The sequence below is a fragment of the Sphaeramia orbicularis genome, chromosome 14 (genome assembly GCF_902148855.1).
Source record: "Sphaeramia orbicularis chromosome 14, fSphaOr1.1, whole genome shotgun sequence".
NCBI classification, from domain to species: Eukaryota; Metazoa; Chordata; class Actinopteri; order Kurtiformes; family Apogonidae; genus Sphaeramia; species Sphaeramia orbicularis.
In genome coordinates, this window is record NC_043970.1 from 11,582,019 (window position 1) to 11,597,963 (window position 15,945).

The 15,945-nt window shown below is 37.7% G+C and overlaps 1 protein-coding gene across 3 annotated transcripts; it reads right to left on the minus strand.

The window, feature by feature from the left end:
- Positions 1 to 3,123: 3,123 nt before the first annotated feature.
- LOC115432486 (solute carrier family 22 member 5-like) lies at positions 3,124 to 15,347 on the minus strand. Of its 3 annotated transcripts, none has more exons than XM_030153347.1 (11): positions 15,019 to 15,347; positions 14,446 to 14,628; positions 9,761 to 9,864; positions 9,145 to 9,299; positions 8,879 to 9,050; positions 7,552 to 7,678; positions 6,248 to 6,348; positions 5,800 to 5,949; positions 3,725 to 3,907; positions 3,454 to 3,589; positions 3,124 to 3,202 (listed from the first exon to the last, which is right to left on the minus strand). In XM_030153347.1, exons 1-10 carry the CDS (start codon positions 15,223 to 15,225, stop codon positions 3,484 to 3,486), a joined length of 1,488 nt encoding a protein of 495 aa, XP_030009207.1. In that variant the 5' UTR covers positions 15,226 to 15,347; the 3' UTR covers positions 3,124 to 3,202; positions 3,454 to 3,483. The 3 variants fall into 3 exon arrangements, with proteins under 3 accessions (XP_030009207.1, XP_030009206.1, XP_030009208.1); XM_030153346.1 differs by having other exon boundaries at positions 5,735 to 5,949; positions 15,019 to 15,343; XM_030153348.1 differs by lacking the exon at positions 3,725 to 3,907 and having other exon boundaries at positions 5,735 to 5,949.
- Between the last annotated feature and the right edge of the window lie 598 nt (positions 15,348 to 15,945).

The following is a 15,945-nucleotide window of genomic DNA, read 5'->3' on the forward strand; positions in this document are numbered from 1 at the left end:
ACCTACTGAGTGTTCTGCGATAAATGAGCGGTGGCCGTTCCGTAGACCTACTCGTAGCTTGTTGCGATCAGCGTCTGGCGCGTTTGTTTCAGTGCATTGTTAAAATTTATGTGTACTCGATGGCAATCACGCTGGCGGTATAACGGTCGGGAAATCAATGGTATAAGTGTTGTTTGTGCATGGAACTGGGCTGGCGGATGGCGATAGGCGGAAATGGCGGTAGCTAATGGAATAATGCATTGGGGATTTTTGTGCAATGGTTTTGGTCGGCGGTGAGCGAAAATGGCGGTATAACGGCGGGCAGTTTAACGAGAGTAGACTGTACATGAAAATGCTAACTTTACTGTACACCTGCTAGATCATTCCTGTGCAGCCAATAGTTTCATTGTCATTTATTTGAAGCTCCAGAGGCTGCACTGTTGATTCTGAAGGCCTCGGGGCAGATTTCTTTTACTGGACAGCACATGATGACTGAAATATGATTGGACCCACCCTCTAACATACACATGCACTACTGGAAGCAGTGCAACCTAGAGATTAGCTATGAAATAAATAGAATAGACAATTGGGAATTATTTATTACATCTTAAGGGAACAAATATAAAATTGAAGGTCAGTGATTCTGTAGGCCAACATGGAAGGCCTTACTGACCCTGATGACAAGCCACTGATTTTAAATATCTTAATGCTTGGAGTTTTTGGTGGATAGTTTTAGAAAATAAAGTATAGTACAAAGTTGCTGACATATACATCAGCTTCACAATTAAATATTTTAGAATCCTCGCTTTTCTTGAGGAAAACAGTGACCTCAGTTTAAGACTGGAGTGTTTCACTTCAGTTGAAAGGCTGCATCATCGTGAACAAGAACCAACTGGATTTGCTCAATATGGAAACAATGGTTTTGTAAATAACTGATCTCATCCATTCTTTTGTTCAAATCTTTTTTTGTGCCTGCAAATCAAGACATTCCTCAAAAACCAGAAAAAAATGAAAAGGAAAAAAAAGCTGCTCATTGAGCTAAGTTCTCTTGCTCTTGGTAAGTGAACAAGTTACTTTTCTGGCCTTATTACCTCCACCAAGGAGGTTATGTTTTTGCCGGCGTTGGTTTGTTTGTCTGTCTGCCTGTCCATGTGCAAGATAACTCAAAAAGCTATGGATGGATTTAGATGAAAATTTCAGGAAATGTTGATACTGTCACAAAGAACAAATGATTAAATTTTGGTGGTGATGGGGGGGGGGCACTGATCTGCCTTGGCGGAGGTCTGCGCTCTTTGAGTGCTTTTCTAGTTAGTTATATGAGATATTTTGCTACCCTGTAAAAATGAATCCAACAAGAACCTCTATGAAAATATATATTTAGAACAATTCATCCTTTATTTTATTACACACTTGAACACTCAAAATCAACATATTTGGAAATACATTATCACTGGACAGAAATGAGATGAAATGTTGCAATGTGAACAGTAACTACAACTGTCATACAAACACAGTGGAGTGGAAAGTACAGTACCACATTCTCCTCTAAGATGTACTGAAATCTAAGTATACACATGTACAGTATATAACAGCATAAAATGTTAGAAAGTACATCAAATATGCTCTTGTGTACAGTGTAAAAGTAAATACACTTCATTAACATCCACCAGTGATCCAAGTCCAAAAACTGTCCTATTCATACAGGAGTACATTTACTTCCATTTTGTGCTTCCTTTTAGACAATCTACACTGTGTACAACTTTTTTTTTCCACTACCATCACCATTATATTTCTATAGTGTGTTCTATTATTTGTTGTTACTACTATTGCCTGAACCTTACTCCAGTGACAACAGTGGACTGGTACGTGTCTAAAATGTACAACTCCAGTCATGTGCAAAGTTCTCCTGCTCCAGGTGAGTGAGGTTCTATACCAGGACAGGAATCTCTACCTGGATTTCACTAAACAAATAGTTCAGATCCTTCTATTGCAAAGATACTGCAGTGATTAATATATTTCAGCTGTAAGTTCTTTAACCCCAACTGATGCATTTCTGAAACAACCATCAGTTTGATAGAGAGCATAAAAACCAGACTGTATTTTAATGGAAAAAGGTAATGTGGTCTGATGAGTCCAGACTGACCCTGTTCCAGAGTGATGGGTGCATCAGGGTGAGTAGAGAGGTAGATGAAGTGATTACCCATCATGCCTAGTGTCTAGAGTACAAGCCTGTGGGGGCAGTGTTGTGATCTGTGGTTGTTTCAGCTGGTCAGGTCTGGGTTTAACATTATGTGTCCATAAAATGAGGTCAGCTGAACCTGAATATACTGAACAACCAGGTCTGAACATCAGTGGGTTTGTTTCTTCACAGATGACACAGGCATAGTCCAAGATAACAATTCCAGGATTCATCAGGCTCAAATTGTCAAAGAATGATTCATGGAGCACAAGTGCCTTGTTAGTGTCCTTGAACAAGGTGCTGACGAAGATCTGGATCTGCCCTGAGTGCCTTTAATGGCTGCTAAATGCTAATGCTAGGTTCTGTATGGGCTAGGATTGGCAAATTGCAGAGAAAGAGTTTCCAAATTAAAAAGTAATTTGAGTTACATTCACACATGTATTGGCCACCACAAAGAATATTTGAGATGTGCTGGAGAAGATTTCACACAGGGGTCTGACTCTCCTACCAAGCTCTTGACTAACGATTCATGCAATTTCTGATAAAAGTCTGGTTAAAGGTTGTCCGAGTGCATGACTTCTTTTAGTCCAAGAAAAGTATAGGGTGCTGGCATCCAAATTTCAATAGCTGTTCGTGAGCCTGCATTAACATAAATATATCTAATCAATATCTAAAAGCTATCGTGTTGAACTTTCAAGATGTTAATTTTAAGAACTATAAAGTCTTTCAGTTTTCCATCAACAGTAATAAACCTGTCAGATATCAGCAACTAGTTTAGACAAGTCTGAACTGTGCTGTGTTCTATTATGATAATCTTATTGAAGCAAAGGAAAAATCAAGTCTCTGTCGCTTAAATACAGACTAACACCCTTGTGGGAACATTACACGAAAAATGTGATAGTCATTTAACTACATTCTCTTTCTAAGATGTGAAACAGGAAGCAGAGCGCATTACGCTTTTTTTCCCCCGCTACATCAGATAATCATAGTGGGCTGTCCTCATGTCCTTTGGTTTCCTCACTGTTGACACATGGGCACTTCAACCTATGAGAGAGTGTGAAGGCACAGGCAAAAATCTTTATCTTAGTGTACAGAAGTAGCAGAACTAACATAAAAATTACTATATTATGCTACATTATACTATACGATACTATGCACATGCAAATATCACAAATTGCACTTTTAATTAATACTTTTTAATGGCAAGGTTCAGAAAATGTCATCATTGTTTTGGGGGAAAATTACAATAAAAAGACTGGAACTGAAGAAGCTTTGCTGATAGGCATATTTCTTACATTTTTATTGTAGGCATCTGTTGAATAGTGTCAGGGAGAGGTCGTCCAAAAGTCTCTGGTAGGACGACAGCAGCAATGGCAGAGACAACAGTCATAGACCCAAGGGTAATATGAGGCAGATACTTCATGAACACACCTAAAGAGGGGAAGATGGTGATGTATGTAAGAGCATATATTCAATATTATAAATCTGACTCCTAAAAATATCTGTAGTGTATATAATTCAACCTCGAACAAAAAAATAATAATAATTCAAGCCCAAGATACTCACTCAATTTCAACAAAAGTGGTCCTGTTAAGTTGCCCATTCTGGCCACTGTACTGCCAGTTCCAGACGCTGTGTTCCTGAGTACTGTTGGGTAAAGTTCTGATGAGTAGACGAACATCAAGACGGCACCGGTGGTAAATGCATACTTCCCCAGAAGCTCCAGGACAACATTTAGAATTGGTAAACCTGAAGATCAAAAGATATGCAACAAAAAAATCATATAACATTAAGTCTGATCAAGTATTTAATAAGTGCACTTTATTCTTCTGACACCTTTACCAACAATCTCCTCTACAAACCTTCTAAACTCCATCTTAAGGCTATTTAAATCTATTTAAAGGTTTTAAGTTGTTTTAAATTCTAAGAAGTTTGGTGAAAAAAGATTGTAAGATTAAGATCACATTTCCTCCTTTCACTAAGGAAAAAAACCTAATATCTGGATTTTGCCTTGAGTAGGCAAGGGTACATATACACAGTGGTGCAGCTTGCCATTAGGCAAGGCAGGCAGCTGCTTGGGGCCCCTAAGCCAGCAGGGGCCCCCAAAGGACCAACAGACTTGACACAAACAGTCTAAAGCAGGGGTCACCAATCTTGGTCCTCGAGGGCCGGTATCCTGCATGTTTTAGATGTTTCCCTCTTCCAGCACAGATGACAGTTGTTATCAGGCTTCTGCAGAGCTTGATGATACGCTTACAATTTGAATCAGGTGTGTTGGAAGAGGGATACATCGAAAACATGCAGGACTCCGGCCCTGGAGGACTAGGATTGGTGACCCCTGGTCTAAACAATTAATTCACTACACAGCAGCAGTGAGAAGTTGCAGTAACAACTAGCTGTCTCAAATTCTCTGAAGGGGCCCCCTGAGTCCAGCTTGCCCCTCCCCCACCTGTATATTTATTTATTTATTTAATTAATTAATTAATTTTTTTTTTTTTTTTTTTGCTTGGGGCCCCAAGGGACCCTTTCTGCACCACTGCATATACAGCTGGGTCAGCTGACTCTGCAGTAATCTCAGGTATTTATTGGAAACTCAACCTGTGGGTGTTATCACTATTTTTCACCATTATTGGGATTCTTTGTACAAGTGGTGCAGCATTTTCTGTTAAACCACAGAGCCTCAAATGATGTTCGACTGGTTGAGGGGCAGCTGGGGTCTAGTAGGTTGAAGAACTGATTTGTGACAAAAAGGTTGCTGGTTTGATTCCCCAGACTGGCTGTCATGCCAACAACTCCTGGTGTGTTCTGCTGTTCATCTAGGGATATTAAATGCCGAGGTTTAATATCAGTGTGTTGGAGGCCCACATATAAAATATTTACTGACAAATAATGACTCCTAATTTAAAGTATGTGGCTGAAAATTAATTTCCTCTACTTGTTCCTTGATTTTTTCCCACCAAGTTTAGGTGATATAAATGATGAGCAAGTGAATGAGCTCATCCAAATATTTCTGAAATGGAAACCATATTATCCAAGCCATTAGTGCCATTGGTTTTTACATGTTCACATAACTTGAGTTTACTTTCATATGAAATGCTGCTGCAAAATGGACAATCTATCCTTGATATGCATAGCAGTTTTGTGTTTTGTGTAGGAATTTAGGGTAGGTTGAAGGATGGGGTAAGGGGACGGGGATTATAAATTAAACTTCATCCCGCTCCTTTTCGAATGTTGGACTTTCATTTATATAATCCTTTTGTTGTTTGGTTTGAATGCAAATTTGAAATAAATAAATAAACATACGAACAAACAAATTCAAAACTGAAGAGAAAGATTGACTGATTTCCTGTGTGTTTGAGACATCAAATGTTAAAAGCAAAGCAAGGATGTCTAATTAGTTTGTGAAAGTGGTTTTGTGCTTGGTGTATTTAAAAACTGAAATATACACAGTACATTTTGCTTTAAAAAAAAAAAAGATAATTAAATCAAGCAGCTTATTGAAATCATTCATAAAATGAAATGAAATAAATGGATGAAATATCTTTCGGCTTCAATTGTGAGTATTTGTCTACTTGCTTTGTGGCATCAGTGGAATGAGGTAGAGTGACGCTGCTGCTAGAAGTGAAAACCCAATGACGCACACTTTGCGTGGAAGGTATCGAAGTACAAGAAAGGTGGACACATATGCTGGCAGCTCTACAAGCGCTGAGAGGAAACAGCTAATAAATGGATCGCCATGGAGTTGAGACGTGTTGTACGACAGAGCAATGTAGCCAATGGTGTTAACCAGCCTGGAAAGACAAGGACAGACATTGTACAGATATTTACATTCGTGTCTATATTAATGCGTATGATGTGTATCACCAAAAGGAATTTGATAAAAAGGAATGAACTGAAAATCTTCTGAACAGCTATAATAGCTATAAAAATACTTATTCTCATGGCTTTACATGTTTTGCAGCGGCAGTGATGACAGTGATCCTCTCTTTGTTTAGTTGTGTTTCGTACATAGATTAACAGTCCATGTGTTGTTAGGTTGTTGATCTGTCACATCTATTAGTCAGTGTTGTTCTCACACTGGTTACTCACCACACCAGACAGACAACAAATGTGATGGTTCTTAGGTTGCAGGTCCTCACCAGGTCTAACATGTTGGAGCGTTTCTTTGGCTTTGTCTTTGTCTTGTTTTCCTGCAATATACAAAAGCTTGCTCTCAGAAAACAAGAATTAGCAAAGCAGAAACCATTTGCAGAGGATTGTCCCACAACTGAGCCCTATATTTAACTTTACACACTTTAAAGTCATTCCACTCATCTACCTTGCACTACTGTTTTTGCATCATTTTGTTGTAGACACCATATTTTTTACTTAACCCATAAAGACCCAAACAGCCACTGATGACCAAAACCATCTACTGATCTGAAATGTTTAATAACTTCTGATCCACTAATCCTATCAATCCATATAAATAATTGGTGTAAAATGCAGTATGTTATCTTTTCATGTTCATCAGATATGACCCATTTGGACTTTCAGATGCTCCGTAGTCACCATGGAAACACCGTCATCTTCTCCAACATGGATTCACCAGTAAAACCAATGGAGTTGGATCAATGACAGTGGATGGACACACTTGGTTCATGTTCAGTTATGGATATCTTTACTGAAAAAAAAAATCACTTTTTTTTCTCTGTTTTTAATACAGTAACCTTCAACTTTAATCTGAGATTTTATGAACATCTATATGATCAGTAAATTAATAGGAAAATACCTGATTTTCCATGAAAAAAAGCAAAATACAGAAGATAATATTATTATAAATAGTGATCAATCACTTAAGAAAAGTTAAATATAGAGAAAAAAATATTTTGTGACTACAACAAAAGTAGCACTGGGTCTTTTTGGGTTAAAGCTGCAGAAGTTGAAATCAGTAGGAAAAAATGTCAGAATTGGAAAACATTCAACATTATTCTACAGATCTCTTCTCTTAATTCCATATAAAAAGACTAAATATAAATGCAGATGAAGGCAAGGAAAAGTGAAGCCGTTCTTCCCCGTGTCCATGAGACAGAGTAGAGCATTAGCATTGCATCAGATAGATTCTAATCAGTGTTTGGTTATTACAGCTGTCAGTCATGTATTTAACCGTTTAACCTTCATGCCTGAAAGCATCTATGATCATCATAATTGTTTCACACCATATACAACCTGACAACACAGGCATAGACGTAGATTTATTTTTGGGCGGAAACTTTTCCCAGAGACATAGACTTTTGCACCTCACTGACAGCTTTAATTAAAAAATTACCCGTTAAAATTTTCTCACACATGACAGTATCAGGTCATGTCTGTTTTGGCTCCTGCAGGTGTAAGGTACGTCAAACCAGACTTACATTATATTCTTCAAAGATTAACTGTGGAGCCTGAACTTTGTTCCACTTTGCAGCTTTTCTCACTATGGCCTCAGCCTCATCCACTCTTCCCTGAGACAGCAACCAGCGAGGAGACTCTGGGATCAACCTGTGTCATCACACAGCAAAACCAAGAAAAGAGAACAAATGTTTGATTAATTATTTTTTTCAAAATGTCGGCCTTAACACAAAATCATTGAATCATCACTTTGTAGGACCGTACTACTTGATGTTGTTCAGTCATATTTACATCATTTTGGATTTGTAACAGTGTGCATTATGCTGTAAACTAGTGGGTGTGCAGTATACACCAGTGGTGATTTCTCATAGACTGCAAGGGAAGCTCAGCTTCCCCTAAAATTACGAAAAATAAATGGTTAAATATGTACAGTTGTGTTGACATTTCATTGACTACAATTGTGTTAGAACACGTTCATCTCAAGGATGAGTTTGTTCAGAATCAGCTTTATCACAGTTCAATGGACACGATGTTGTTCACTTCTCATACATTCCTGTTTCACTGTTTTCTCATTCGATCTCTGCTCAGTGCATTTGCCCGTAGACGCTCAGCGTCCATGCACTTCAATGGGACTGAGCGGAACAGGTTTTTTTTTTCATCGCCTCAAAACTGGACGGTAATTGGATAAATGCCACGATGTTGTCCCGCCCCCGGACGCCCGGCGTCTCTGGGGGTGAATGGAGCTGTGGGCGGAGCTTGGCCGGGCTGGACGCCAGGATTCCACGTGCTGATTGGAGGATCGGTTGAAAGGCTGAATCCCATTTGATTGACAGCTAGTTTGAGATCTACTCCTTCACTTCACAGAGTTCAGTTTAATACTGTCGCACATTCTGCTGTGAAATCAAGAGAGAAACCACTACAAAATTACTTGTTCATTTCTTGCACTGTAAATAAAACACACTCATTGTACTTCCTTGTTTCAATTTAACATAATTTCAACGTTTTCTTGTTTACTTGTTACGATAAGGTCACTGACCATTTTCTTAAAAAGGAACGGAGGACCGAATTTATGTTTAAATAACTTGACATTTTTTTTGATGTAAGCCGACAGTGAGCGTCCCCTCTCTGAAAGACGAGCAGCCACCACTGGTATACACCTACTCCTGGACAAAAGTTAATAAATAGTGAAGTTAAGCTCCCAGTATCTATTATAAAACAGTCGAAGTATAAGTTTTGATATGTTGGTTTCAGCCTTTAAATGATATTTTCCTGGTAGAAACAGTAGTATACTAAAGGCTCCAGGGGAAAAAATACAACATTGCATGAGTTATTGTAATGACACCAGCTCACCACCAGAGTGGGATGTAGACTAGGGTAGGCAAAGACAAACCCAGCAGTAGAGATTTCCAGTCCCTTAAAAAGTAAGCAAAGAGAGCCAACATCATGTAGCCAAAGGCAAAACCAAAATTTGTGCCCAGAGATGAGTACAGGACACGCACATTGCTAGTCAGAATTTCAGCACCTGCACAGAGAGAAAGAAATGCTGTCATATACATTAAAACAAAAGAGAAGGTTGATTCAGAAACAATTTGTAGTATAAAATGTTGTAAATGTACCTAGCAATAAAGCAGCTAAATAGTTGGACATCTGTCCCAAACCTCCGATGAGGAGGAAGATGAGGAACATGATCCATGAGGTGGAGAAGGCTTGTATGAAGCCAAATACTGTCTGAACTGCCATGGTTGCAAAAAGTACAGGTTTTCTTCCAAATCTAGGGTAAAGGAAAGAATATCAAGTAAAATGTGAGACAAAATTATTTGGGAAATATTTTTTCTAGTCTACTATAACACATAATGTAACACTGTAGAGCTAAGGAAACAGGGCAGATAATGTGACATTTAACATTATAACCCCAAAATGTACATCTGAACTGATGAATAATTATCTTTAACATAGTCTTGACTCTCTTAGATTTTAAACAATGCCTCATCATTATCCTTAAATCATAATTTGTTCATGACATTCTGTTAATCATGAAAAAAAAAAAGTCTTTTCAGAAGTCACAATTTTCTTGACCTTTGGCCCTGAAACTCTAATCATATCATCATTGAGTCCAAATGCCATATTTGAGGTATTTACTATGTTTACAGTCATTACAGTGAAAGGAACTATGTCAAGAAAGACAGGTTAGAAGGTATTTTTCCAAACCCATAAGGCTTGTGTCCTCAGTACCTGTCTGAAAGCACTCCAGCGAAGAAGGATCCCAAAATAACTCCCACATTGAACACTGTGATGGTGAACGGTTGCTTCCACTCCTCACTGCAGACAAGGTCAAACTGAAATATCAACATATTAACAAGTGAAAAACTGACCAAGGAATATCTATTTTTATAATACTTTTCTCATTTAACATATTCTCTCTCACAGTGAATTCCCACAATAACACATAAAAGACTAATATAGGAATGCCATGTCATCCTTTTACAACTGCTTGTGTTGAACCCCTGTACACAACTGTTAGAAGCAACAGCATAAAAACCTACATGTTGAAGAAAACTCTATGATGTCTCTCTCCTACTGACAGGACGTACATGATTTATGATGAAAACACATCTGATCACCATCAGTTCACACCACATTTGTATTAGTAGAAACACATATGACATCTTGAACGTGTTTACAGCAAATCCAGAAGTGTTAATTTTCTGGAGTTGAGTTGGTGAGTGTTGAAGTGCAATGTTGAAGAAGTCTGTGGGCAGCGCTCATTCAACACTGGATTTCAACACAGTCTGTTCAAGTGTTTGAGCAGAAACAGTCGTACACTAGAGGTTCCAGAGAGACAGTAATTTCTGTACTAAAGCCTTTTTTTTTTTCTTACAAAATATAATTTCTTGTAATAGCATCAACTCTCCACCAGAGTGAGATGTAAACTAAGTTAAGTAAAGACAAGCCCAGCAGAAGACATCCTTTGTGGTGTTCATTTTCCAGAGTTGAACTGTTAAGTGTTGAATTACTTAAAATGGGTGCAGTCTATTGTGATAAATAATTAAAGGAACCAGTGTTGTTAACAAAGACAGAAAGAAAGCTTAAGGTAGTCTTTCTAATTTGTCTGTGGTTTAATGCTATTGTGGGATGTTACTTGTTTAAAATTTGTTCATTTCTGTACATATATTTACAACTTGTTTCTCATTCTTCATATTTAGTGTACACCTGTGCACTGCACTGTTTTTGCCATGTCCATCTATTTAGGTGTGATCGCTAAAAGTCATCAACAGATGCATCAGTCTTTATGAAATTAAATACTGGATGGGGAATAGAGGTTTTCTATCTGATACAGCTCAAACTGACACATCACATGGCAGAACCTCAACCTCTCCACTTCCTCATCACTCGCCTGCTACGCTGGTGTCCTGTATTACCTACACTGGCAAATATCCTAGTGGTGCTTTGCCTTATGTCAGTGGTTCCCAACCTTTTTTGGCTCGTAGCCCCATTTTAACATCACAAATTTCTGGCAACCCCAGACATTCAAAACTGAGACATTTTTTTGCCAAAATTAATTTGTTTTTGATCATGTAATAGTTTGCTATACTATGTTGCAAAGAAATGTTAATTTTAGATGACATTTAGTCTATATAATGTATATTATTATGGATGGAGGCAGAAAAGCCAGGTGTAGATTACTGCACAAAGTGAGAATTTTATTTTCCTTGGTCAGGATATATACAGTCAGTCCAGCTGGTATTTACAAGGCTGACAATTAATACTGAACAAACAAGAACTCCAACTATGAATTATGAATGAATTTGAAAGATTAACAGTACCACAGTGCTTCAGTTTCAGCTTCAGAGTTTGTCATGTCTTTTATGGATTTGGATTGTCTCTCTCACCATATATTTTTTATTGGTAAGTTTTTTTTTGTTTGGTTTTTTTTTTTTATCAATTACTAGAAATTTCAGGTGACCCCATTTGAATTCCATGTGGGGTCCCGATACCAAGGCTGAAAAACAGTGCCTTATGTTCTTTTAAACTAAAGTCTGTGTGAAACCCAGGAGTTGAGGAGACTAAACAGAGGTGTAATAGGTGAACAGGACAGAAGTTCATTAACCATGACATTTGGAACGGGTTACTCATCTGCTTTATGTTCATTCTGTCCTGAAAGTATATGTTTCCAAGTCTCAAAGCAACTCGGAAAACCAGTGAAAATTATCCAATCACATAACGACAAGAATACTCCACTTGGTGAATCTTTAATGCTCCAATGAAAGCACAGCCTCATGACAGTGGCTCAGTAAAAGTTTTCAGAGCCACATGCAAACTCGTTTGTCTGGTGCCAATTAGGAAGTGAACATATTCACATAGAAATAAACTAAATACAGTTAAAAATAACTTGTAAATGACCTGACATGAACTACATGTTGTAGGACGAGCATCATATTGAAATAATTATATAGATTTTTTATTTCAGAGATAATTTTGTTAAAATATGTTTAAATAGCTCTTCCTCTACCAGTAATGTTAAGTGGGGCGGTGCCCTTTTACCCCCTGTGGACCAGTCACTACTGGTTTTATGTACCAGTAAGGGAACAGCAGTGTAACATTTAGTTGAATTTAAGCTAACATATACACTTTTATATTAGCTTATATTAGCTAAAAAGCACCATAGCTGCATGTTTTAGCTGTCACTAGCAACTACATGTAACGTAGTCAAGTATTGTTTTGTGTAATCTTCAAATTTAATTAATGCAGAAGAATTTTTTGACAAATCATCAAGGATTCTATGATTTGACAATTTGCTTAGTGTATAACACTGGTCAACAACAAATTTATTGTTTAAGTTTTTTGAGCTGATTTAGGATAATTTTGATGTGCTGAATCCAAAAATCACATTAATTTTGCTCAATCAGGTCAACTTTCTGAACTATGCTACATATTGGCTCTTTAACATTTTTGCTTACATTTATGGGCATTTTCACATCATATGATACAACATTTTTTCATATTTCTTGCAATAAACGAGTTCTGAAGATTTTACTTTTGCCAATTTATGATTAATGTTTTTTTTAATATTACAGGTGAATGAAATGGCTTCGACTAGAAGATCTTGCAAAAATAAGCCTGACGTATTCTGCTACATCTGTGGTGAATACACCATTGTACCTAACAGGAATCAAGTGATCAAATGATTTTTTTTCTCTTAAAACCTATTTTGGGTGAGAACTATATAAAAAATCAACTGATAAAGTCACAAAAATGGAATCAATTTTGTGAGAAGATCAGATTTTTCAAAATCAAATTAGCAAAAAAGCCTGACCTGATTGAGAAAAACAGATGTCATTTTTGGATTTAGCGGTGCAAAATGGTCCTAATTCAGTTGAAAAAACCTAGAAAACTTGCAAAAAACATTTTTTTGTAACCCAGTGTAATCATAGTCATTGAAATCAGGTAGGCTACATACAGCTGTATGTGTGTGTGTGACATGTGCAGTCTGAAGCTCCTATTTTCCCAAGTTTCAAATTGTTCTTACAAGTTTTTACAAGCTCAGACCTCGCTTAGCAACAACAGTCACCAGCTTACAAGTATGACCTGGTAGCCGATGCTAAATTCTGCTCTTAAATACTTTGACTCTTCAAACCTTGTACAAACATGCCATAAATATGGATTCCTTTAAGCTCCAGCTATTTTGGCGCCCTAGGTGAGATATGGATTGGATATGGAAAAACTTGTGTCTAGATTTTTACCACTACTCCCAAGTTTGCAAAATCTTCGTACCAATTTCAATGTGTCATCAAATGACCATATTACATGATCAGAATCTGAGTATAGACAATTATAATAATGAGTATGATTTACCATAGCTGAGCAGCACTGGCTAAAAGACAGATTATTATATAGACCAGTGGTTCTTAACTGGGGTTCGATCGAACCCTAGGGGTTCGGTGAGTCAGTCTCAGGGGTTCGGCAGAGGTCAAGACACACACTCGACTCATTAGTCGGGTGTGTGTGTCGGGGTAGATCCGTGTATGTAAACAAACGGCTTCGGAGACTCTTTCTCTGATTGACATCCAATATACGCGGTGTATTGTTGCTTATAGCACTACAACACAATCCGGAAGTGTTTATAATCTCTTCCACTCGTCTGACAATGAATTATTTGAGTATTTTCCACATCGTTGTTATGACTTTTGCTACTTCCTGTTAACCATGGAGGCAGCCATGTGTAGCATTTGTTTACATTTTTTGGTCACCGCACTGATCAGTGACAATCATGTGACAACCGACGCACCGTTGCGGATGGAGAAATCGTATTACGCTAAAGCCGTCAGTCACACTGATTTGCAGTAAATATTCATTATTATTGTAGCCTGATGGAAATTAGGTGATGGGTGTGTGTTAAAATGTTAAAAATGATAAATAGCATAAATACAATAAGTTCATTATTGGAATACATAAGGTTAAAAATTAAAACCATTTCAGTGTGGTAGTATTAAAAAAGGTCATGTCTTTGTGAAAAGGTATGTAATTTGTTGTGAGTTCATGCACTGTATTGGTTTTGTTCTTTGAACACAGTGATGTTAATGCACGGTTCATTTTGTGCACCAGTAAAACATATACCTGTGTCTTGAATTTGAAAAAAATCATATTTTATTTTTTTAATAAAGAAGGGTTCGGTGAATGCGCATATGAAACTGGCGGGGTTCAGTACCTCCAACAAGGTTAAGAACCACTGATATAGAGAAACAGGCTGAAACAACATCTAATGCAAGATAAGTATCAAGTGGTTTGGTACTGTAAAACCAACCAGACTATAACAGATGTGTATTCAGAAGAACAAGGTCCCTGTAAATACCTGAGTACTGCAAGATGAGGAGAGATTAATTAAATGGTTCTTGGATATATGTAGTAAATGAACTTACTTCAGAGACTATGGTGGACTGGTAGATGTCTGTGCTGTAAGTCCATCCATCCACACAGCTCTCCTGCTCCAGATCAGTGAGGTTGACGTCTCTGCCAGGAACGTATCCCTGAGCAGACAGATTTCTGACCACATCCAGCCTGTATCTGCTGCATCTGCTCAGCTCCTGCCTCCCATTTACCACCTTAACAATCACAAAGATACAAAGTTTGACTAATTTCCATTGTATCATGTGTATTGCACATTCACACAAGGGCTGCAGATGCTAAAAACACAACTTATTGTGTTATTGAAATTATGGCCATAGAGTTATATTACGTGATGTAATGTTTTAGAACAGCCTTAACAATCACAGAGATGCAAAATTTGATTAATTTCCTGACATTAAAACACCATTGTATCATGGGTACTGCACATTCACATAATGGACGGAAATGCTGAAAACAAAATGTGTTATCTTGTAATGTTTTGGAACAGCCAACCATTAAACTGCTTGTCTAGTCAAGAAAAACAAAACAACAACATTCCAGCATGAAAGATTAAAAGATAAAAGTCTCATCTGTCATTTGTTCACCTGTACTGGTATAGCTGCTTTGAGCCAGTCTTCAGTGAGGTTGACGTCAGGTACAAAACAGTGATGAGGGGGTATATCAGCCACAAAGACAAGGTTGAAAGTGCCTGATCCATTGGGCATAATGCTGGCACAAAGGAGGAAGAAGACCATCTGCTGAAAACGTCCCCACTGTCCCAAAAAAGCTATCGCCTCACTATACTCCTTCATTGTCAGACGCTCTGTGTCCCTGTAACTTTATCCACTCTTCAGAATATAGCGCAAACAGGTCTTCCGTCTACAGTTTAGACTTGCTGAGGTACATTTCATGAGTAACAGATTTGGCTGCCTGCCAGCAACACCCTGTTCTTTTGTTTTTCCTTCTCAGGCTAAAACTGACATGTCATGTAGAGTAACAGAGTGCATCTGTTTGTCAGAAGGAACATACATTTAACTACTGCAAGAAACTGGGCAGAGACATTTTTTAACCCTTTGATGCATGACTTATGAGAACCTTAGTCAATATTTTTTTCCTGAGTGTTTTTCTGTAGGTATGAAAAAACAATGCGATTGAATTTTTTTTAAAAGAACCTATTTTTTATGGAGTTACAAAAATGTCCACTCAGCTGGACAGCTTGCGTTTAATTTTTGAAGCAAAGAAACATGTATTTAAAACACAATATCAGAAAGTGATATACTGTGTAAAAACTATGCAATAAAACATATTTAATACAGCTAATCTGATGTTTTCTCACAATTTAGCATACTCTAATACTAGTTATTACTCACTTCATGGAGATAATATGCATTTTGTTTAAGAAAACAGTTAAAAGGTGGGGTGTGAGAGAAAACCCCCTTCTTCAGACATCCCTCCGAAGCCACGCCTCCAGAGTACTGGCACACGCAATGCTTGTTCCCGAGGATTCACGAGCTGCACAGCAAGAATTTGCC